Source organism: Podarcis gaigeae (assembly GCF_964106915.1).
Source record: "Podarcis gaigeae genome assembly, chromosome: 6".
Taxonomy (NCBI): Eukaryota; Metazoa; Chordata; class Lepidosauria; order Squamata; family Lacertidae; genus Podarcis; species Podarcis gaigeae.
Window position 1 is genome coordinate 80,145,137 of NC_139682.1, and position 23,859 is coordinate 80,168,995.

Here is a 23,859-nt window from a genome sequence, read left to right on the forward strand (position 1 = left end):
GTATATAGAGACTATAAAGAGAGGGGATGGAACTGAAAGAGCAAAGGTTAATGGCTGGCCTACACGTGATGCAGAACGTGCAGACTGAGGTGGAATTACTCTGGATTGAATCAGCTGAAGTTGTAAGCGGAAGGATCCTGGGCCTTGAGTGAGTAAGAAAATAAACAAACCTCTTTATGCAGAGTAAACTATTATATCAGAGGGCAAAGAGAGAGACATCTTCCTTGGCATGCTAATTTACTACATGCAAGCAAGGAACATGGGGGGGGGGGGATATTTTGTATGTGCACTCCAGAACAATGTGATTCTACCTGGACAGAGATAGCTTTGCCTCAGTTACCCGTGCTCTGGCAACATCCAGGTTAGACAAGAGTTCTTGAAGAACTGCCTGTTTCACATGTGAAAACATATGTGCTTTAAGATACTAAAGGGCCTTCTGCAGTTGCCTGCTGTCTGAGAGGGCCTTCTCAGTAGTGGCACCCCAATTATGGAATGCTCTCCCTGCTGCCTTCTTCTCCCTTTGGTGCCAGGAGAGCCCTTTCTAGCTTATCAGCCTCTTGCGCACGATTTCAGTCCTTCTGGTTATTTTTACCTGTCTATTAAGACGTTGATGTCTCTTAGTTTAGATTTGCACTATATATGCAAATCTAAACTAAAAGACATCAACGTCTTAATAAGGAAATCAGCCCTGAGTGCTCACTAGAAGGACAGACCGTGAAGCTGAGGCTCCAATACTTTGGCCACCTCATGAGAAGAGAAGACTCCCTGGAAAAGACCCTGATGCTGGGAAAGTTGGAGGGCACAAGGAGAAGGGGACGACAGAGGACGCGATGGTTGGACAGTGTTCTCGAAGCTACCAGCATGAGTTTGACCAAACTGCGGGAGGCAGTGGAAGACAGGAGTGCCTGGGGTGCTCTGGTCCATGGGGTCACAAAGAGTCGGACATGACTAAACAACAACAACATGTCTTAATAGTTTTTCATCTACTTTGGAAATAAATAAAATACTAAATGTGTCACCAAACAGAAAAAAAACCCATGCCCTTTTAAAATGTGTTGTAGGTGGTTATTGTGTTGTTGTTTTTATTTTTATTATGTACTTTGTGGTTTTATATTCTGATTTTATCCTGTGAACCACCCTGAGACCTCCTGGTATAGGGTGGTATATAAATTAAAGAATTAATAATAATAATAATAATAATTCTGCATCTGTGCAGAACAGCTCTCAGGAGCAGGAATGCTGTGCAGATCAGCAAGAAAACTACATATCGGCAATAAGCAGCAACGACTGCAAGATAACTGCAAACTCATGAGATCAGCCAAGGCCTGCCACAATCTTACTGCTCTTTCCCGTCCTCTCCCTTGAAATGTGACATACTCCTAAGTAACACTTGTGAATGGAAGACTTTAGAATCAGAGTGAGTCCCCTGCTCCTAGTCCTTTTCCCTAGGGCAGGTTGTGCTATATGTGAACAATATCTGGCAGAAATATTTTCCAACTTCCACTGAAAGTCTCTCAGAAAGAACATTCCACAACTTCTCAGGACACCTGCTTCCACAGGGGAGCGACTGTTGTTTATTGTTGTTTTCTAATCCTCAAAAGAAAGCTGCTTTCCTAGTGTTTAAGCTCCATTGTTCCTAGTCCTATCCTCAGTGAATTGCAAAAATGCCCCCCAACCCCCTTTCTGGTCTCCTTCAAAACTGCCATCAGCACATCTCACATTATTCCTTCCTTTTTAGGGTTCTGCACTGATTCCACTCCTTCTAAGCCAACTGCTGACCACTTCATTAGCTGACCACTTCAGTTCTTCAGTTATTCTTCAGTTATTCTTATTCTTTTTGCTTATCTATGGGCAGGAACTTGAAAAGACCTTTTTCTCTGACACTCTTAAAGATTAAAGGAATGTAACTCTGAGGGCCTTTACACACTAGCAGTTGTGTGTGGGATTGTTTAGTTTTTTGCACAGTAAATGCACATTTGATACTTGCAAAGCACAGGGTACTCCCCAGTCCTGAAAACATGGCATTCTGGAGTGCTCAAAAGCACAGCATGTCTTCCTCAGATAGCACACCCATTGTTATTTTGATATCTACAAGTTGTTGGAGTATTTTGCTGAGAGGCTCCTGGAATCTATGCCAACCAGAATAATATTCATTTTATCAGAACTCTACAGAGCCACAGAAACTGAGGCATTTTGGTTCTTTTTGCAACATGTATCCTGCCCTACCCAGGAGTTACTGTGCCCAGTGACTCCCCCATACTTGTTCCATCTGGTCTTATGAATGATTGGCATTAGCTCAAGTGACTGGTTTATACTTTTCTTTCAGCAAGCTTGAAGCCATTCATAGCTCACAACAAACCCTGGGATTCGTAGATACCTTTCTCTCAGTCTTGCTTCTGCTAAGATACCTCACCAATGGTCTTTTTCCTATTTCTCTATTATCACTAGCCCTCTCCCCACAAAACCCCCCATTATCCCCCTGCTGTTTCTGAGGTACATGCAAATATGCCAAAGGCCTTCAAAGGGAAAGCATCTTCTATCTCCCACAGCAAACATTCTCTTCCACTTGCACAAGTGTCGTACTAGACAGCTGTAGACTATGCAAGTAGCCCTGCTTAGGCAGACACTCCAGCTCACCAGAATCTTCTGCTTAAAAATTGTTGATCTGGAAATCTGCAGATTAGAGGTCTGACTTTTTTTATACCTTCTGCTGAAAGGATAATGGATGAGCAGAATAGCTCCACGCTCACAGTTTATACAGTGCCATTTGACCAAAGCGTAGTGAGTGAATGTAAGTCACGCCAAGCAAAACGGCAAACCACATTTCTATTTCATCGTCATGCAATAGAAAACAAGTGTGTAGCGTACCTTAAGTTCTCTGAAGAAGATGCTACTCCTGGCCCACTCGACAATCGAGAAGAGGGTTTGGTCAGCCATTTTGCACATAAGCCCAAAGGTATTGAGCTTTTCGTGTTTGCTTCGGTTGGCTTGCTCTTGCTGCAAGTACGCCATGATCTTAGCCTGGACCTGTGGCTCATCTGGCTCACACTTCAAGAGTTCCAGTATCAGGTGAGGAATACTTGCTGGCGAGCTTGTCTGATGATAACCATCCATATAAGAGTAGCCCATTATCGACTCAGGGGAGCTAGTGTAAGGATCGGGGTACTCAGACTTGATAGCACGGCTCGGAAAGTGACCGTAGGTCTGGTAGCCTTGCAGGCTGCCATGTGGGGGCATTGTCATGCTAATGGGAGAGGTTACGAAGGGGCTTCGGTCATAGTCTGTGGGAGGCAAGGCTGTATGGTTGAGAGGTAGGCCCTTGGAGGCAGAATGGATATTCTGGATCGCAGAGGATATTGTTAAGTCAGTGGGCATTGCTTGAATCACCTGAGTCATGGCTTCCAACTTGAGTCCATTTGCTCGGATGAGAGCTTTCTTCTGCTGCTTCAGTGCCCTGTCCCTCTTGTACATTGGTCCAAACTTGTTTCGACCTCCACGCATCCGGTCAGCTCTCACGGCTGTTGAAAGTGGAGGTGAAAAAATGACGGGCGTTAAATTATGGCTGTGAAGTAAATGACAGTATTCAAATTAACTTAGCAATATGGATCTTTTTAGACTATAAATGCCTTGGGAGCAGAGGACCATCTCCCCAAAGGACCATCTTTGTCACTGGAAATACAGGTTGTTCTCCTTGGCATGCTGCATCTTCTACCTGCTTCTGCTGTAGCACCAACTGTGAACTTACCTGAACGGAAGTATCCGGGTCTCAGTGATCCATGTAACCCCCAGGTTAGGCCACTGCAGTGCTTTGTACATAGGATTGCTTTTGAAGGCAGTTCGAAAACTGCATTTAGTCCAAATTACAGTGGAGAAGCTGTTAACTCTGACCGGATGTTATGATCACATTAAACTTGTGATCCACCAACTACACTGGCTTTCAGATTGTTTGTGGGTTCAGTTCAAAAATGCTGTGTTTGTTTGTTTTTTTACTTTCCAAACCCTTCACACCTTGGCTCTGATATCTAAAAAGCTGCTTGTCTCCACACACTAATATTTTCAACAGAGGCTCTTCTTCAGGTCTCTCCACCTATCTTAATAACATTTTTGGGTCACATTGAAACCTTTTTGTTATCCAAAGCTTACTAATCCTCTGTACTTTAGTGTTGGGCTGATTTATTCTGCTGATTGCTTTAATGCTGCTGTTTTATTCTGTGGTGTTTTAATGTTTTCCTTTCAATTTGCTTTATCATAATTCTAACGTTTGGTAAGCTGTCCTAGGAATCTGCAATTTTTTAAAAATCTCCGTCAGCCCATAGAGAGGATGCTGTTTTGAGGCACTTAACTAAATTCTCAAAGCCTTTGGGTTCCATGCTGTTTGAAATGTTTGTGGGGTGGGTGAAGGAATAACAGCTGTAATACTGTTAACAGTGTTTTGTTTGGGTTTAGCCATTCTAAGAACACTTTTGAGTCTCCCTGCACCCCTAGCTTCTGGAGATGCTTCTCCAGATAGGCTATATATGTCCAAATAGTCAGGTGTCACCCACCCCAGAGATGAGCTGATCCTGCAATTGCTGAAGCCATTCAACTTGTAACAGAATTTGGATGGGAAAGAAGTCAAGGAAACCCAGTCCAACAGTTGCCTTGGGGAACATAGCGGTGGTCTCTGCCACAGCATATTTTGAAAGCAGCAGCGAGAGGGTCTCACCATCCCTGCCCTTCCCAATGGCAATTAGATAGCAAGAAAGGCCTCTGACAGCTTGGTGACATGCTGAGATGGCTGGAGGTTACGTTCCTAAGCTTTTATCTTAAGGATTAGTGGTCCATTAAAAATGTATTAGAAGTCCTAGGTACACAGAGGACTATACATTATCATAAAGGCGTTAACAATTAATGATTCCAGCCTAAACTGTAATTTATGAACTAGAATTTAAGTCCATGTATCACAATCACGGAAACATGTATATAAATGTCACAGGCATTTACAATTATGAGGACATGCATTTCTTCTTCCCGTTCTGCTGATAACAAAAGGGAAGTTGGATTATGACACAAGAGCAGAAGGATGGCAAGGTAGTTAATAATAATAATAATAATAATAATAATAATAATAATAATAATAATGCATCAACTGTCTCTGACTGCAGGCAACTAAAACTGCATCCCTGATTGGGAAGGTTTATTAACTGGCTGCAATGGTGTGCCATTTTTATACAAATTGTTCCAATGTGCTGCGACATGCAACACCATTGGCCAGTTTCTGATTGCTGTAATTTTGTAAGATCAGAAGCACTGATCCTGCCCGGGAACAAGGCTCTCCCTGTGTATGCACGTGTGTGTTTTCAGGGGTACCACAGGTAAGCTGCACAGTGCCAACTGAACTATGTAGCAATGTGATAGGCATATATGTAAAGGGAAGATTTGATGGGGAGTTGACATCCAAGTCTATGCATAACATTTTGGGTGAGCGCAGGGAGTTTTCAGGCTTCCATCCCTGCTGTGGTTTTTTGTGGCTCCTAAAAACAGTAATATTGAAGGTGGAGAGCCTCCCAAGAAACATTCAATAGAGAGGCTACAGCAAGAACAAAAAAATGGGATGTTTCTCCATATATACACGGAAATGCTTTGTGCACAGGCATAATAGAATTGCAGCCATTATTTTTAACACTATTCTAGTGGTGTCAAAGAATTGCAAATGTCTGCTGATATTAAAACAGATGAATGGTTACATTTTTTTTAAAAAAAATCTAGCCAGTACTAAAAATACTATTGTTTATTAATTTGTAAACCACCTTTTTGCACTTGCATCAAAGCAATTTACATGCATACCATAAAAGAGCCGAACATAGTTTTTTTTTTAAAAAAGGAAACACTCACACCACAATATAGGTTCACAAACAAAATGAACACCTACGGCAGAGACTTTTTCACCATGCTGAAAAAAACTTGTTGAGACAATGTTTTCATTTGTTTCTGGAAAGTACGGACAGTGGGTGCCTGTTGTCTCTCAGGGGCACCTGCTAAGGTTACCAGATTTCTTTCAATGAATCCGGGGACACTTTTCAACTTCAATGAATTTTGTATGGGGACTGATTTGTAAATCCGGGGACTGTCCCCGGGAAACAGGGATGTCTGGTAACTTTAGCATATGCAGCGAAACCCCACCAAGTAACCATAGTTGTTGTTTTGACATTATTCCCTTATGAGGTATTCCCTCATAGTACTGTTATGGGAGGGGAATATTTTAGGAGAAAATTGGCAGTGTGCTGCTTCATCCTGCCCCTGACATGTGATTCTCCTTTGCAAATCCATTAAATATTTCTCTCTCCAGCTGAGCTGAGAAAAGTCTACCTGGGGGGGATAGCAAAGGAATATTTGATTGGGGATGGCTTGGGCATCCTTTATTCATGTCCACCTATTGCTCCTCTATTAATGTTATACCTTGCAAAATGCAGATTATGAGCATGTATTTGGCAAGATTACTTCTATTACTTCTACCATGTTATATTCTGTGGACCATATTCTGCAGTCCCCTAGACTGCAACAAACATAGGCTTAACTGCCTGTTATGCAGAAGTATTCTGGAACAAGTGGTTTGTGGACTACACTTTGTAAGCGGTACGTTGGGACATATTGGAAATCTGTGTGCACAAAAATAAGGCTGACTACTAATGGAAGGAAGTTTGCTTATTACTTGTGTTTAAGTGAGTAACTGATGAAGTGTTCTATTAATTATTTTTAAATCAAATACCATATTGTGAAAGCACCAAAGGTGCCTTTCTGTGGTATTGAAGGAAGTGTAAGATACTATCCTGTTTAGCAATCAAAAGGTACCCCTCAGTTTAAGCATGACAAATATTTCACATTCATGCTGGAACCAAAATAGCTTCAAAAATAAACAAGTCTGCCTCAACTGTCAGACCCACTGATTAAAATTAGTCACCACAAATTAATAAACTCTTAGGTTACTAATGCCAGTTAAAGTTTAGAAGTATTAAAATGCAGTAATTATGCCTAGCCCATTTTTAAAATCTTGGCAAAATCATATACAGTCAAATCTCATGCAAGTCCCATTCTCCATGCTAACAGTGCAGTCTTGTACATGTCTACTCAGAAGTAAATTCCACTGAGTTTAATCATGCTTTTTCCCAGGTAGGATTGCAGGCTAAGTATGTCCAGGATTTCACCATTAAAAAGCTGTGAAATGGAACACTGAATACATTCTACATTCAGAATCAACCTTGAAATCAGTCGCAAATAAAATAAAAATCTAGCAATCATATATCTAAATTATAATACATAGGGCCAGAATTTTCTGCCATTTTGAATCCTATTTCTTGATATTTGAAACACTGCAAACCAATAAAAATTTCATAAAGCATTTGCTTCAAATTAGCAATCACTATGACCTGAGACATAACCAAGTAGATTATCATAAAATCATAATATAATATGGCAAAAGTGTTAGCATCTCAATATCCATTGTTAAACTCAACTGAATTCCTTTTTGGGGACAAACTAGATACCTTATAAAGTGCTATCACAACTTTGAGATAGCAACATCCATGGCTACTTAAAAAAAGAAGAACCCAAAATCTCTGTTTAAGCTAACATTTGGTTCTGAAGTAAAATGAATTTTCCAGGCCTTTGAATGGTAATTTGCTATGAGTAAAAGAATGCAGCATGATGCAATTCTTATCTTGCATTTGTGACCTGTTAAAATAGATATGAACTCAAACTTACTAGTAATTTAGAAAGGGGAAGAGACAGCTGTCTTTCCTAATGTTGAATCCTATCATTTCAGTGAACTATTAAAATATACTACAGTTGTATAACATACAACTATACTAGGAAAATCTTAAATCCAATCCAAAATATTTTATACTTCCTCACATTTATTGACTTCTATTGCAAAGCAAAGTAAAACAAAAGTAGGGTTCCTTTCTATTGAATGCTAGTCATACTTTCAATGATTATTTAGCTAATGATTCGCTCAGTTGCACAACCTTTCCATGCAAGGAATTCCATTGATAACTAAGAATGACCAATTGTGCAGGAGAAAAATGCCCAGTATACAAGACCTCTAATGATGTGTTTTTAAAACTCTCCGATATGGCTAGAAATCTTGCTGTGGGAACTGTTAACAAACTCCCCCTAAATAATTTATGATATCTACTCTCATTTAATTCTGTTTGCTTAAACGAATGAATGTTATTTGTCCTTGTATTTACTGTTAGCTTGAATAATCAACCTTCTTGTGGTCTGCTGTAACTGTAAAGTTGTATGTACTTACGAGTTGCCATTTCTAATGCACACATTTAAACCACCTTCCCAGCACAATAGCTACTGTACATATGTTACAGGGGAGTCCTTTAAAAACAAAAGTTGCATGCAGGGAGCCACAAGTATCAATAGTTTTAATCAGCCATAAAGACATGAATCTTGGAATAGTCCAGAATGACAGAAACACAGCAACTGTAAATATGCTGCAGAGCAGTTACATATTATGTGCTTTACAAATATGCAGGAACAACTCTTTGCCTTACCTTCCAACTTCATCCCGACACTTAGACATTTTTGAAACCGACAGTAAGGGCAGCGCTTCCTTTGAGTTTTGTCAATCTGGCAGCTTTGATTTTCTATGCATGTGTACCTTTTATTGTTCTGGACTGTTCGTTTAAAGAACCCCTGTAAAACAGAGACAAAACGTTCACCTGTTTTGCATGGACAGGTGGGGTGCTGGGGTTTATGCCATATTCCGAAAACCTTCACCAAACTCACTTCTCTATCGTCATTATGCCAACTGAGCACTTACGAAGCAGCAGGCTTGATTCCATATTTCTTCATGTCGTCTCTCCGAGGAAACTCACTTAGGCCACAGACAGAAGTTTTCTGGGGCTAGTCTGCATTAGTATTGATTTATAACAGACTTCACTGAGCCTTCCTTACTGCATCCCTAGCAATCCTCCACAGTTTGCCGAAAAAGTCTTATAATTTTATGGTATGAATTAAAATTATGTTTGAATTGGCATTTTTGAGTGATTTGATGCAGAATTTTAAAAAGCCTGTTCACCCAGTACAAGAGAGATGTGCTGTCTGCACCCATCTCTTCCACAAAGCTTTGGGCTTAACCCCTCATCTCTCAACTTCCACTGAGGCAAAGCCTAACTGCTTGCAAAATACATTTTCTTCTATCTGTTACCTTCACTGATGCCTTCCTTGTCTCCCCTGGTTTATTATTCTTGCCCTTATTGCCCACTTCTCCCACTGTTTTCCAAATGTATAAATTTAGAGTGTAAGCTTACTGGGGCAGAGACCTTCCGTTGGGACTATATAAACTACAACAGCTACTAATGAGGGGGGAAAGCCATGTGCTATACTATAATTAGGTAGTCTAATAATTAGGATCATTTACAGTAATATAAAAAAAAATACATATTGGGCATTTAAGTACAACCCTATGCACACTTTCTTGAGGAGTGTGGTTGTAATCTGTGGGACTTCCTTCTCAGCAGACATGCATAGGACTGTACTGTCATATCTTCATGTTATAGTCCCAAAATTACATGTGTCTATCAGCCAGCAAAATTATTGTAAGCTATATTGCTTTATACAAGGATACAGGGAACTAAACAGTCTTAAGTTCCATATTACTAGAACATTATACGATTCTTTTACCATCGCCTTTTACAGCTGTCCAGTTATTTATTTCAGATCAAATTATGTGGTTGACTTTAATAGCTGGCTTCATGGGATCAGCCTATAATTCTGAACCCTATGCGAATATTGTGTATTAAAATGAAATACACATGCAAAAATATTCATCGTGATATATGAGGTTTTCAAAAAACAACAACCATTTAATTGATTTCCACTTGATCACCCTCCAAATGAATACTGACATAAAATATTGTTTGTGTGTGTAAGCATAAAAAGTATGACAACAGAAATTTACATTTTCATCCTGAAAGATGAAAAACTTGAAACTATTGCCTTCAATACTGCAGCCCTGAAATTTATCAAGAACAAGATACAGGAACAATAATACTCAATGTATATAAATCAACTAAAATCAATATTGAGGACAGCTGGGAACGAAAGCTCCTCTACAACTACATCACTTCACGACAACCAAATATTTAAAGGCAGTAAATATAGCCACACTGTATACAGAACACCCTATTGAGTTCTTCTTACTGTTGACTAAAAAAGGGAAATGTTTCCTGCTCTTCACAAAACTTCTTCCAAAAAGAAACTTTACTTATATTCACAATATTCTGCCGTCCCCATCAAAAGAAACAGAAATAGCAATTACCAAGCCTTTTCTCGATAAAGTTATCAATCCCCTTCCCTTCCCATAAAAAAGGAGAAAAATGTACGAAACCTTGCAGCTTTCACAGGTAAGGAGTCCATAGTGATACCCAGAGACTTTATCTCCACACACTGGACACAGTTCTTCAAGATCTTCATCATACGAGTAATTCACCATTTTAAATTGAGACACTGCAAAATAAATAAAGAGAATAACACCCCATGAGAATGTATGCAAATGTGCCCATCACCTCAATTTACATCCATTATTACTTTTGAGACTGGGAAACAATTCCTGGACATTAATCCTATTTAAATAGCCAAAGTCATAAAGTTATTTTTTTAAAAAAATAAATCAATAAATAAATAATCAACAGCAACACCAAACATTTTAATTAGTGACCAATAACTTTTCTTCCCACATTTCATTTAGGAGAATTAAGTCTGCCAAGCCACCCACAGGCAGCATTCTTGACAGTACTTTGCTTAGTTTACCTTTCCCAGTCCAACAACCTCATCCCCAAAATCATTTGACTTCAAGCTGGATCCTAGGCATGTTTACTTGCAAGTAAGTCCCATTAAGCCCAAAGCAGCTCACTTCCAAGTTCACTGGGCAGTAGCCTTAGGCTTTCTTCAACTTACAATTAGGAGATCCCCTGCCCCCACCCCAAATAAAAATTTTAAAATGTGCATTTCATCTGAAAAACGTAAAAAAGCAAAAGTCCCCATATTTTTAATGAGAAGCTTTTGTTGCATTCCCCGAAGTTCTGTGTTGCAGCAGCCAACTTTTTAATATTTACCTAACCTCCAATTCAGCTGTATAAAGCCAATTGCTCCGAGTTGAAAATCAATTTCTTAAAATGAATCAATTTCTTCAAAAATGAAAAAGGGGAGCTATAAAATCTTATTCCGCTAGAACTTGTCTAAATCCGTTCCTCGGACCAGAAGTTCTTCTTTTCTGCCTAATTCGACCTGAGCAAGGCAAGCTCCTCCAGCTTTTGAAAGGGTCCGATCCCGCTGCGTGCCGAGTTCTTAGCTTCCAAACTCTTGCAAAGGCTGGCAACTAAAACAAGGAATAAAGTTCTTCAACAGGCAGGCCCGCCCACCTTCTTCGGATCTTCTTGCTCGGGGGCCAAGAGAAAGACTTTCAAGGAAATGCTCCGATCCTCAGAGTTAGCCCAAAGAGGAAAGCCCAGCGCGTTGGGGCGAGAGGCTCACCAAGTGAGCCAAATTCCTGCAAAGGGGTGGAGAGAAAGGGCGAGTGTCCCACCGGCTCAGGGGGAAAAGAAAGATGCCTGCAACACGAACAGGAAGATCTGTCGGTCTCCTGGGTCTTTATCCCTCGCCCCCCACAAAGCACTCCCTGGGTGTCTTGAAGGAAACTCTGCCTGTGGAAGCAGAAACCCCAACGAAAAAGCTGGAGCGGGGTGATGCTGCGGGTGGGAGGCTACAGGGGCTGGGACGTCGCGAAGGTGGGTGGGGTGGTGGGAAAGCGATGCATCTACCCCACCCCAATCCCCAAAAAGAGCCCAGTCAGCAGATCGACTCTAAACAGAACCCCCGATCCCCTCTGTTGACGCCGCTGTGCGCGCCTTGCACCTCTGCTCGCTGCGCTCTCTTTGGCGCAGCAACTGGGGGCGGATCAGAGTCCTAGGAAGGTGTTTGAATAAATGATAGATGCACGGACGGGAGACGGAAGCAGGGCTGAATGGAAGGAAGATTCAAAGAGGGTTGATTTTTTAAAATTATTATTAGGTGATCGAGTCAAGCCGAGCGATTCAAGGCGTTCCTTACAACTTTTCGCAATGTACGCGGGCATGAACTGGGTCTGGCGAGCGTGGCGCACGGGAAAGCGCAGGGCCTTTGGAGAAGGAGACTTCTCCAGCAGGGAAAAGCTTGGTCAGAGAAGAAACGAAGCAGCCCCGGTTCCCTCTCCACAGCTCCGCCAGCCTCTTCGGGGATCAGAAGGTGGGAAGTGAAATTAACAAGGCGAGGAGAGAGAGAACAAGGGAGGAGGCGGAGAGAGAGCTCAGGAGCTCTCCGGGCGACTTCAGGGCCTGCGGCCTGAAGGAAAGCGGGGCCGCCGGCTGCCTGTTTCGGAAAGAAACGGGGCACACGCACAAACCTGGAAGCGCCACACTGCTCCGCATTCAAACGCATTCCGCATTACCGGGAAGGTGCAAAAGGGAGAGTCCTTAAAATAAATGACAGCCTTGTTTTGCTTTGTTGGTTTTTGTTTTACTGAATTCTGGGACTGGATTGGGGTCTTTCTAACACGGTGGCAGCCCCTCCTTTACACACGCACACCTCCCCTAGCCCCACACTTTTGCAGTTGAGTTTCTGCGTGTTCTAAAAACACTTAGAAAGTGTTGCGCGGTCCCAATATTGTGCATTCACCGAGAAGAGGGAAAAAATAACTTAATAAAGCATTTTTCTAACTTCTGGACTTTCGGCATCTCTTTGCTTTGCTCTGCACACATGCATACAAACCCCCGTTCACATAATGCTACAGCTACATTGCTTTGGTGGTGAAATGGGATGGAGGGGGCCTTAGCCTGCTGTAAGTAGAGAAGGAAATGAAGAACAAACAAGGCCACGAGGGGTTTGCTTCATTGACCTGTCCTGCGTGGCAGCTCCGGAGGGAGGCACACAGTCATGTCTGGCAACTTCCTAGTTCAGAAGCAAGTCCCACTGCATAAGTGGGGGGTAAACAGGCAGAGAGTTTCAGGGTTCATTTCCCATCCTACCCCCAACTTTGCGCGTTTCACATCTCTAGGACTCTCTGCGCTTCCTGCCTCCTGCCAGCGTCAACTCTTGGAACGACCCAGGTCCCATTTAAGCAGGAAAAAAATGGATCCCCCCCGAAATCTCCGGGAATCGAGTTTGCAGAGGCGAAGGAGATCCCCGCTGGCATCACATAGAGTTTCGTCGCCTGCCAGGCGCGTGAACAGGCTTTCCCAACTAATGCAATTGCAGTACTTGGTAAAGTAATTCCAGATAACATGATGTGCTTAGGAGCCGCAAGCCTGTGTCTGTGGGGTTTGACAACCGCCAGCTTTGAACAACGTTAACTTGGAGGAGCTGGTTTTAAAAGAACCCAACTCCCTGTAAGTCAAAGCAGTGCCCTTAAGATCGCAGCCCGGCGCTTCCCGCCCTCAAGCGTGTTCAGCTGGAAGGAAATTCCATGGAAAACAATTGATTGGTCAGTCTGCAATCCTAGATACTAGGGAAGAAGCCCCCCACCAATGGGGTGGGGGTCAATGGGACTAATTTCTGACTAGGCATGGAGAGGGCTGCGGTGTCAACAGTGCAATCCTGACCATGTTTACTCGGAAGCAGATGCTCCTATGGAGTTCAATGCCCCCCTAGTGCTTAGGATTGCAGCCTTCTCAACCCCTAAAATATCACTCTCCTCCTAGACATGCTCTGGGAGGCTTGTTCAAGTGGTTCTCCAAACCGATCTGTGAAGTCACTAAGATGTATTTGTGGCAGTAATTTTTATTCCGTTTGTGTAACCAGTGCACCCACCCACCCACCAATGAGCCCCCCCCCAGGCGCATGGAGAACAGGCATCTGCACTGGGACAAGCCTGTACTAGTTCCCCAGAGGACCCCCCCATCCTCACTCCACTTTCCCCTCCCCCACTTGACTGAAGAGGATGCTAGATATAGAGCAGCTGTTAAGTCTTATTGGGAAAACCTAGGAGACCTCAACACCCAACTATCTCCCCCCCCCAAAAAAAAAAAAAACACAACCTCTCTGCCTCCCTGATCCCTCTTTTATCTCCCCAACTCTGAAGACACCCACACTGGCAACTCTATTCGCAAAGCCCCCCCCCCTTCCAGAACCAGCCGACTCTTTCAGAAACTTGAAGCCCTCTTGCCCTCCGAGAAGCGCCAAGCGCTCCCAAACTCTGTTGAGCCTCAGGCGCTGAATTGCAACCGGGCAGGACGCTGAACCAAACGGTTCCCGCGCGCTCCTCCTCGGTGGGTCCGTGATTCCAATCTGGCACCACTACGTGCCAATGACGTGGAAAGAAAACCTCGTTTTTAGCCCGGCAGCAGGCAAGGTCCGAAGTCACCGGGGACGGACGGGTCGTGGGGGGAAAGAGACCCTCGGATCGGTCTCCCCATTGCAGAGAAGGGCACTCCGGTTCCTGCTGGTGGGAGTTTGCTAGAGAGGAAAGCCCCTCAGGAAACAAGGCGCTAGAGATAGGAAACAGCTCTCCGCTGCAATCCTGCCCCGCTCTCTCCGGGAATCTCAGCCCACTGGGATCTATAGGAGCTGGAATGAGATGAGCAGGCTAGAATAAATGAGCTCCCTTCTGACCACCAGGCTGACCTTGTCAGTTTCAAGTTCAGCCAGAGACTAAAGCAGCAAAAAGGAGAATCCGCAGGTTCCCTTGTCCAGAGCTGTGCACGTCTCCTCTGATCCTGGGCAGGGGCGGGCGGGGGGTTTCTACCACTTTGGTTCCCCATTGAAAGGTCTCCCAGTCCTCTTAACTGGCTGCCTCACTGAAAGGCTGTATGTACGATGCTGCCTCCTCCTGATTCTGTTATTAGCGCGGCTCACCCTCTGCTACGGAAAAGTGTATGTGTGTACTCGTGTTTAAAAAAACTTCCCATCGCCGTCCCCAAAACCTGTCCAGATACTCTCCCTAAGCTGAAGAACCAACCGCACACGTGTTTCACTTTTTTACTTGCAAAGCAAAAAGACTTATTCCCAAGTTTAAGGTGTCCAAGAAAGGCACAAGCGTCCCGTGATTTCCGGGTAGAAGTTTACAAATTCCCGCCTGCCTTCCAGTCTCTCCACCCCCCCCCCCCGCCCCAGGGCAACACCGTAAACCACACCAAAACCGGCCGTTCCTTTTAATGAGTCAACTTCTGCGTTTGGCGAAAACAAGCTTTTGGACCCAAAACTATGCTGGGCGGGGGGGGGGGGGGGAGAAATAAAGTTTCCGCGCGGATTGCGCCTGACGAGGATTCCCGCGTTACTTAAAAGCTAGCATCCCAACAAAAGTTGATCCCGTTCTTTTCCATCAGAAACTCTTTAAACGCCCTCCGCTTTAAATGTCCCACCTCTTACTCTGCAACTTTCAAATTCGCTGCGGGACCCTCGCTGGCCACCGGTGCGGTGCTCACTGACTGGGGAGCAGGGCCCTGCAAGTGAGCGAGACTTGCTTCCAAGTAAAACGCGCCACCAGCTGCCCTACCAATTCTCACTGGGGCCTTCCCGGTGCCCCTCTTGCTCCATCCAAAGAGCAAGATGGAGCCAGCCAGCCAGCCGGGCAGCGTTTACTTGGGAGTAAGTGCCCAGCTTCCCAGGTCCGACCCGACTCTCCGAACGGTTTCCACCCGAGAAAAAAAAGTGCCTCCCCCTCGCCGGCGAAGCGCGCGCGGGAGCAGCACTACTCGGCCGCGCGTGGGCTTCGGAGTCCACCCAGCTTGGGAACCAACGCGCTCCAAAACCCGCCAAGCCTTGAAGTTACCCGAGGGGAGGAGACTGCAGGGAGCCCTCCCGGCGCGGAGGGGGAGAGGAGGCGCTCGGTTCGGTTTTCGAGCGCCGGCTTCTTTGCTCGCCCGCTTTCCTGCCCCGGCAGCGCACCCACCCGCCCGCTCGCCCGCCTCTCGGCGCGCCCGGCGCTTACCTTGCATGTTTTCCGGCATCTGCCCACGCTCCCCATTCGCCCGGGCGAGTCCCAGGGCTTCCGTCTCCACTTTGGGCAGCATGACAAAGCGGCAGCCGCGGGCCGGTCGAGGCGGCGCTGCCTGCGCGTCCGTGGCACGGCGGCACCGGGACGCGGCGGCAGCACCGGAGCGCGGAGAGGCGGAGGCGGCGGCTGCTGCTCTCGGCTGCGCTCCTCTCCTCCTGCTCTCTGCTGGACGCCGAGCCGGGTGGGCTGGAGCCTGCGCGCACTGCGAGCGCCCCGATCCCCCGCTCGGGAATGAGGCGCCCGCGCTGCCTCGCTCGGGGTCGGGCTTGGGACGGGGGGAGGGAGGGAAGGCGAGGGGGCGGGAAGGTCAACCTGCTCAGCGGAGTCCCGTCCCCCCACACGCTCGCACGGTCCACCTCTCCCCCCCCCAAAAAAACCAAACACCTCCTCTCCGCGCGCTGGGGGAGAGTCGCCAACTTCCAAGTCTCCCTACTCCGGAGTCACTTAGATTCCGAGGAGCCGCCCAACTCCACTTTGTACCGAGGAAAGAGGCTCTTCCCAGCGGAGGAAAGGGAAGGAGGGGGGAGAGCTGGCGTGTGAATGTGAGCGTTTGGGTGTAACGGGGGGGGGGGGAGGAAACGGGGGCAGACGCTGCCTGTTCAGCCAATGAGGCAGAAGCCCAGACAGTTCTTCCGACCCCCTCTCCCACTCCTCTTTTGCATCCTCCTCCTCCTATTCCACCACCACCACCCCGGTAAGGTTGACATTCATGCTCCTTCCTGCGGTGGGGGGAAGGGATTAGGGCCTGACACATTTGATCACAGTGATTCCGAGTTGCTCTTTTCCATTGTAAAGAAAGAAATGTCCCGGAGGCTGCAATTCCGCTTCCCTGGTGCTTCCCCGGGGCTGTCAGAGGTGCAGATAACTCATCTGTTTGGCTAATGTTCTTGCTCCGGGCTTTGCGATCTCCAGAGGCAGCTATGGTGGCGCTCACCTCGTCCAGCGCAGCGGGACTGACTTCCGAGTAAACAGGCACAGGCGGCCGTGCGCCAGACACTTCTGGGGAAGGCGATGCTCTGGTGCCAGGGCCAGAGGAGACCTTTGCCCAGCTGGGGCGCGCGGGGGATCAGGATGCGATCCTCCTTGCTGTGTAACCCACCTCCAGGGGACCGGGTGGGAAAGGGGAAGCAAGAGGAGGCGCTTAGGACAGAAACGGACTGTGCCGTGATTGAAAGGCTTTTACCCCGGGGTAAATGCCACGAGATACAGGCGCTTATGGCAGCGTGTTTGTAGTTGATCTTGATCTTGCCTGCTTCGTTCTGCATGAAACCCCAAGACTTTGCGCTCTGTCTCTAGCCAGACCCGGAGCTCGCTCGCTCTCGCTCTCCCTCCGCGCCCCCCGCTTATAAGTTGCAACTCTTTATGCGCGTGGCAGCTCGAGATCCCAAAGGGCCCCGTCACCGTTATGTCCCCTGAGATGCTGCGAAGTAATCTTAAAGGTTTTGCAAATAGATTCCCCCCCACATCCTTCCCCCACTGCCGCCCTGTCACAAACATTAATACGAACGTTGAACAAAACAATAAACGACTAGGGCACGATCCGGCCAAAATGAAGCACGTTTACTTCCCGCGAAAGAGATCTCAAGCACGTCCTTATTAAGGCTTCCATCCGCGGGAGTTAAGCGGGCTGAAGTTGAGGTGGATCGGGCGCGCGCCTCACGCCTTCATAAAACAACCACCACCACCCCAAGGCGAACTCGGAACTGAGCCACGCCGAGGCTTGAGAAATATACGCATCTCTTCGAATCCTCCAAGTCACCAGCGAACATACGATGCGCCTGTTGTTTTAAGTGACACGTTTCCCAGCCGGGTTGGTGAGCGCGTTAACTGCGTTTTCATTTTGGTGAGCAGAATCCTCCACTCTCTCAGCCCGTTTAGGGGGGATGTTGCGGCGCCCCGATCCGCATCTGTTAGGACTGGCAATGGCTATTGTTTTTTTTTCAACTGCATTAATCAAGATTTCACCTGCTGTTTCCTGCTCGGTGCCAAGCTGAAGAAACAACAGCTCAGAACTAACATACTGGGAAACGGGCAGGAAGACCTCAGTTAGAAACGCAAACCCATTTCCAGGGCTGTAAAAATGAATGTTTTCTGTCCTTCTCTTAATAACAACCACAACCACAACAAAAACCATCGATTCTAGCGTTTAGGTTTAATTAAAAGTTCTACGGATTTTAGGAAACGCATTAAAAATTCCGCTGATTTTGGGGGAACGCTTAATCAGGTGATGGTGAAGGAGCGTCCTGAAGAAACAGGAACGCACTCTATTGGTTCTCCAGTTTTCTTACACCATCACCAAATTAAAACCTCGAAATCCCGATCCTCAGTTTTATCTAAGCGGCATTAAGACCTTTTGCTTTTAATGGCATGGACTTCATTTCTCTCTCTGCCGGCCCGCAAGCTAGGCCAGATCGCCCAGTCGCTCCGACCTGCCTGTGGCTCTACGCAGCGAATTAAAAGAGCCAATTAGTGAAAGCCCCGATCAGCGTTTCCTGCAAAGATTTTCCCCACCCCCATCCCTGCTTTCAGCAAGCCCCCTCTCAGCTGCACAGAGATGCCCCCAAAGGGACGGCGGATCATCTTCCTAGACTCCAGGACCCAAGAGGGTCTCTTGCTTAGGCTTCCTCGCTCTTAACTGTTTAGGCTTGGAAATATCTTACGACATTAATAACTTCATACTCTATATGTGACACAGGCAGCGATGCCGTTCACTGTTCACTGGCTATTTCTTTAAAAGGTTTTCTTGTCCTTCGGTTCACTTCAGCGTGGATAAGCTTTGGGCCACTTTTGACCTAGGTCTGTCTTTCTTTGACCTGGCTTTGCTTTCGGCTTTTCCCGAACATTAAATATCTGGGTGCAATAAAAAAAAAAAAAAACTGTTCGCTGCTTCGTTCTGAGGCTGCCGATTCACCAAGCAACCAAGAGTTTTGCCTTGTTCTCGTTGATCCCACCAAAATGACTGACAATGGTTTGTTGGTTTTGCATTTCCCTGGGACTCAAAGTGGTGTTGTTGTTTAATCCGTGCGCTTTGTGTTGAGGATCGGTTCATCTTCCAATGCCATTGGTCACTTGGAAAAAAACAAAACAGAAGGGGAGAGAAAAAGGCGGGCGGGCCTGAACGATGGTGGTCTCTCCAGAAGACCCTTTTAGACATTAGATTCATTTGATTGTGGAGCTTCACCAGGAAGTCAGCTCTAAATCTGCTTGAGGGTGGAGAATGTATGGGGCCTCTAATTCGCTCCGTGAAAGTGCCTTGAGGTTAAGTCTATTGGCTAGTCACAACAAGAGTAAAAGAGCGCGACATCAGATTTCTAGGAGGTAGCCCAAGCGACTGGAGGCATTGTTTTGGTCCTAAAGGCAGGACCCTCAGCTGAAGTCGAGGAGAAGTTTAGAGCATCACCAGCCAGACTTGGAGAAGCCGTGCCTGACCAATCAGAACACTTCTCAGCATCTTTATCCTCATCCTTCTGGGCGTGGCATGTTTCTGCAGCTATCTCTCTGCAAACTACTGTACAGAGATATTATAGTGAAAGAAAGTAGTAAGGTCAAGTATATGATACCCGAGTTATTTTGCACCTATAACCCACGCCGAACCGCTAAGGCCTGAGATGGCGAAGTTTATTTGTCCAAATGTCCAGACTCTTTGCGCTTGTTTTTAGATAGTTTCAAACCTTCCTCCCAGGAGGAGGAGGAACAATTTTCTACTAAAGGCATGCCAAGGTTTCAACAGAGGTCATTGGTCCTGGGCTTGACCCGTCCATAACTTGCGAATAAGCCACATCAAACATAATGCATAACCTGCATAACAAGAACGGATTGCAAGACTGAGACCCTCAACCTACTTTCTTGGAAGGCAGCGAATGGGGGGCATTTCCGAGTATAGGGGGTTGGGAGCGGGGCTGAAATGCCTTGGCCTTATTTGGTATAGAAGCTGTTGCATTAGGACCCAAAAACTAGAGGGCCCGCGAAATAAAACGGCTCAGGGGCCGTGTTCACACGTGCAAGGCACCACTCGCTTTCCGTGGGAAAGTGTTAGGAAAAATATCTCTGCGATGTTATATATGAGATTGCCCAGGGGGCAAACACAGGAGAAGGGCGCCGTTATCACCAATCCGAAAATCCTCTAGAAAGAAGGGAGGCGGGGGAGATAGGGACCCCCGTCCCTTACCTCTGGAGTCCGCGCTGGTCCGAGTCAGAACTACACGACTAGAGGGACACCCGACTGTCCCGTGTAAACCTACCAGAGGGCTGCGCCGGTTTGCCCAAGTCCGTTTCTCCAAAGCGATAATTTCAAGGCAAAGTCTTCCTTCTCTCCCGGGTCTGCCTTTAATTTAACCAAGAGTTTTAGCGTTTCCCTTCGCCTTGAGCGATGGCCCTTGGCGTCCTTTCCTTCAAGCCCAGTTTCCCATCCCTTTCACCACCAACTTCTCCTAACTTCTCTCGGCGCTACGCGCCTCTCCCGAGTTTGCGGAGCTCGCCCGGACTTTTGGCGGAAGCTTTTGACTGACGCTTACAATTATCCAAGATGATGGCTCAGGGAGACTTCAGAAGCCTTCGTTAGGAGGGGGAAAGCATAAACCCGCCCTCCTTCCACTCAAGATAGAAGCCCACTTTAGGGGGAAAAGAAAAAGAAACAAACCGCGGAGCGAGTAAAATAACAAATACAGTCTGCAGCATTTCAAAGTCTTGCAATCCCGAGCCTGGAAACTTGAGTTGGCCAAGAGCGCTAAGATGTCCGGCTGGGATTGGGGAGAGAGCCAGGTTCGAATCCTACCTCCGGCACACGAAGTTCTTCGCCTGAGCTTGGGTCAATCGTAGGGTTGTTGTGAAGAAACAGAGGAGAGGAAATGCGCGGATGGTTGAAATTGCTCAGGCTCGTAAGCACAAGAAGGGATTGTGGAGAACTCCCAAGGGATCTCTTTAGGCTGGGTGAATGAATGGGCCTGAAGATGGCAAATGCGAGTCGATGGAAGAAAGTGGGAAGCGAGGTGCGCTCGTGGAATCCCTCTCTCTGCCTAACTTCAGGAGTTCTGACCTCGGGTTACATATGCTTCAGGTTACAGACTCTGCTAACCCAGAAATAGTACCTCGGGTTAAGAACTTTGCTTCAGGATGAGAACAGAAATCGTGCTCTGGTGGCGCGGCAGCAACAGGAGGCCCCATTAGCTAAAGTGGTGCTTCAGGTTAAGAACAGTTTCAGGTTAAGAACGGACCTCTGGGACGAATTAAGTACTTAACCCGAGATACCACTGTATTGGTGTCCATGAAAACGGCGTTCCACGTGTGTGGCAGCTGTGACCAAGGCGGAGTCCATGCTCCGGATCATTTGCAGGGGGCTTCAGAGTAAAACTGCCGGTGCCACGGTGTCCTTGGACAAATCTATATGGCGCTGGAACGCTGCGTTGACTTCAGGTTGACTCAGGCTGTCCAAAAATGGTGCCGCAGAGTTGGCAAAAAGGGCAACCCAAATGGTCCAGGAGCCTGAATAACGCCCCTAGGAGGAAAGGTGACAACGTCTGTGGCTTTTTAGTTTAGGGAGGGGGTGGAATGACAGAGAAACACAAGATCACGCATGGTGTGTCGAGAGAGGGGAGGAAAGAGACGCAAACCATTCAGAGCCAGGGCGGGCAAAAGGAGGTTCTGTTTTTACCCATCGCGCACTTAAAACCATATGATTCGCTTTCACAAGAGGCAGCGACGGCCACAAAACTGCCTGGCTTTGAAAGAGGGACTGGGCAATTGCACAATAAGGCAATCAAGGCTACTAGCCATGGTTGGAGGCAGGATACCTCGGCACCCAAGCGGGGAGAGTACCGTGGAGTTCAGGTCCTGCACCTGGTCGGTTACTGGAGGATGCGATGCTGGAAGAGAAAGGCCCTTGGTGTGATCCAGTAGAGAGCTCTTATGTTCTCTGTACGTTGCCATGAGCTTCTTGGAAGTGAAGCGGGACAGTAGCTCATTCTCTATCAGCGGGAATTCACCCAGAGCAAACCTTTTCCGGGCCTCTTACCATTTCTCACCCCGCTAGGACGTTTCGTTGCGCCTCTTTGGCCCTCCCGCTTCCTTTCGAAATACAGGGCACAATCCTGCCAAGGGGAAGAAAGTGATCACAACGTCGTCCTACCTAAACCTATTTAATCAGCGCCACTCTGTAAAACAGGACGCCCCAGGATCCTGATTTTAAGCACGCGCTGCTTCCATCTTTCTCACTCTGGTGTTCCACTTGGGCCGGATAGCGCCCAACTAAGGCGCTAGACCTGTGCACACTTACCAGGGAGTAAGACACATAATAGGAGCTACTTCTGAGTAAACAAGCAGAGGTGTGCAGGATTGCGCTGCCCTATCATAAGCTCCTCTTTGCTTAAGTTCGTCTCCTAAAGAATTTGCTGGGATTTCAGGTGATCAGATCAGACAGGATTCCTCTTCATTTTTTCATCCCGCAAAACGCTGCGTCTATTCGCGCGCTTCACCCATAAACGACTTGGTGGCACTCTTTCTTAGCAGAGTACATCCTCAAATAATGTACACATGGCGGGAGGAATAGGTATCTTAAATATTTTTTCTTGGGAGGATGTGTCACATGGATCTCACTTCAACCTTTCTCCAAATAATATTGCTTAGAATGGTAGCGCGCCTATGCATTCCAGGGAGCAGCGAGTGACTTAGCCCAGTTGCGGTTTTTTATAGTCCTTTCCTCTGCCACAGACTCAATAGCTGGCCTTGGGCATGTCACCTATGGTTTAGCCTCAATTGCCAGCGTCGGTATTAAAAGCACACAAAACCACTGTGCGGATTAGAAATCTCTCCCTCTCCCTCTCCCTCTCCCTCCCCCTCTCCCCTCTCCCCCTCCCCCTCTCCCCCTCTCCCTCTCCCTCTCCCTCTCCCTCTCTCTCTCTCTCTCCCTCTCCCTCTCCCTCTCCCTCTCCCTCTCCCTCTCCCTCTCTCTCTCTCTCTCTCTCTCTCTCTCTCTCTCTCTCACACACACACACACACACACAAAACACAGAGGTGCGATCTTAACCAACCACTTATGCTTACTCTGAAATTACTCTCTCGTGAATTCTCAATGAGAGTCCCATTCAGGCAAGTGGAAGACTGTAGTTTTAACAAAAAAACTCATCCCCGAAGGGGGAGGGTAGGGGGCATATTACACACTGACTCTTCCTGTCTGCTTTCTGTACTTGGAAACCAAGTTTGGAAGCAGTTGGGATTTCTTTCCAAAGCAGTGTGCTTTTGGGTTCTGCATTTAAAATCTTTTTTTTTAAATATTAAGCGACCATCTTTTTATTAAGTCAAGGCGACTTTCAGGAAACCGAAGAGGAAGACTGTAGCGTCGAGATCCACTCGCAGGCAATGTTTGTCTCTGCTGAACCTCCACAAAGATGCAAAGATCACATTGGCACACAATGGAAAAATGTGCCTTTCGTCAGGGGCGGGGGCGGGGCCGCGGGGGGAAAGAGCCGATCTTAACTGCCTGGTTCAGAGTCCACCAAGGGCTCTTTTTATAAACCGCGCGCGGCGGAGCTGGCTGTGAAAAGGCTGGTGTCAACTCGGCCAAACGCTGGTGCGTTTCCATTTCCACTATTTCGCATTCGCATCGCACAGCATTCCAAACTTTTCCTTCCTGTCCCAAAGCAACTGCAACCCGAATTTCTGGATCAGGAACGTTTTCGTCTCTGGTTGCTGTAAAACCCCACCTTGGATCTTTCCAAAAGGAAAACCGAATTCGAATTGAACCGCCCATACTGTATTTAAGTTTTGTCAACAACACAGGCTCAAAGTGAAACTAAAAAGACGCGATGATAGGGTCTGACATTCTTTCTTTCTTTCTGTCTTTC

The 23,859-nt window shown here is 46.6% G+C and overlaps 1 protein-coding gene across 3 annotated transcripts in view; it reads right to left on the reverse strand.

The window, feature by feature from the left end:
* NR5A2 (nuclear receptor subfamily 5 group A member 2) overlaps positions 1-23,859 on the reverse strand; it is a 117,403-nt gene that overhangs the window by 83,912 nt on the left and 9,632 nt on the right. Inside the window, exons 1-4 of one of the 3 annotated variants that reach the window (XM_083745356.1) lie at positions 15,956-17,032; positions 10,382-10,500; positions 8,544-8,685; positions 2,869-3,518 (exon numbers count right to left, since the gene is read on the reverse strand). In XM_083745356.1, the coding sequence (XP_083601482.1) occupies positions 2,869-3,518; positions 8,544-8,685; positions 10,382-10,500; positions 15,956-16,037 (993 nt within the window). In that variant the 5' untranslated portion in view covers positions 16,038-17,032. Of the gene's footprint in view, positions 1-2,868; positions 3,519-8,543; positions 8,686-10,381; positions 10,501-11,108; positions 11,844-15,955; positions 17,033-23,859 lie in introns of those variants that run through there. The other 2 variants (XM_083745358.1, XM_083745357.1) reach the window with 2 other exon arrangements.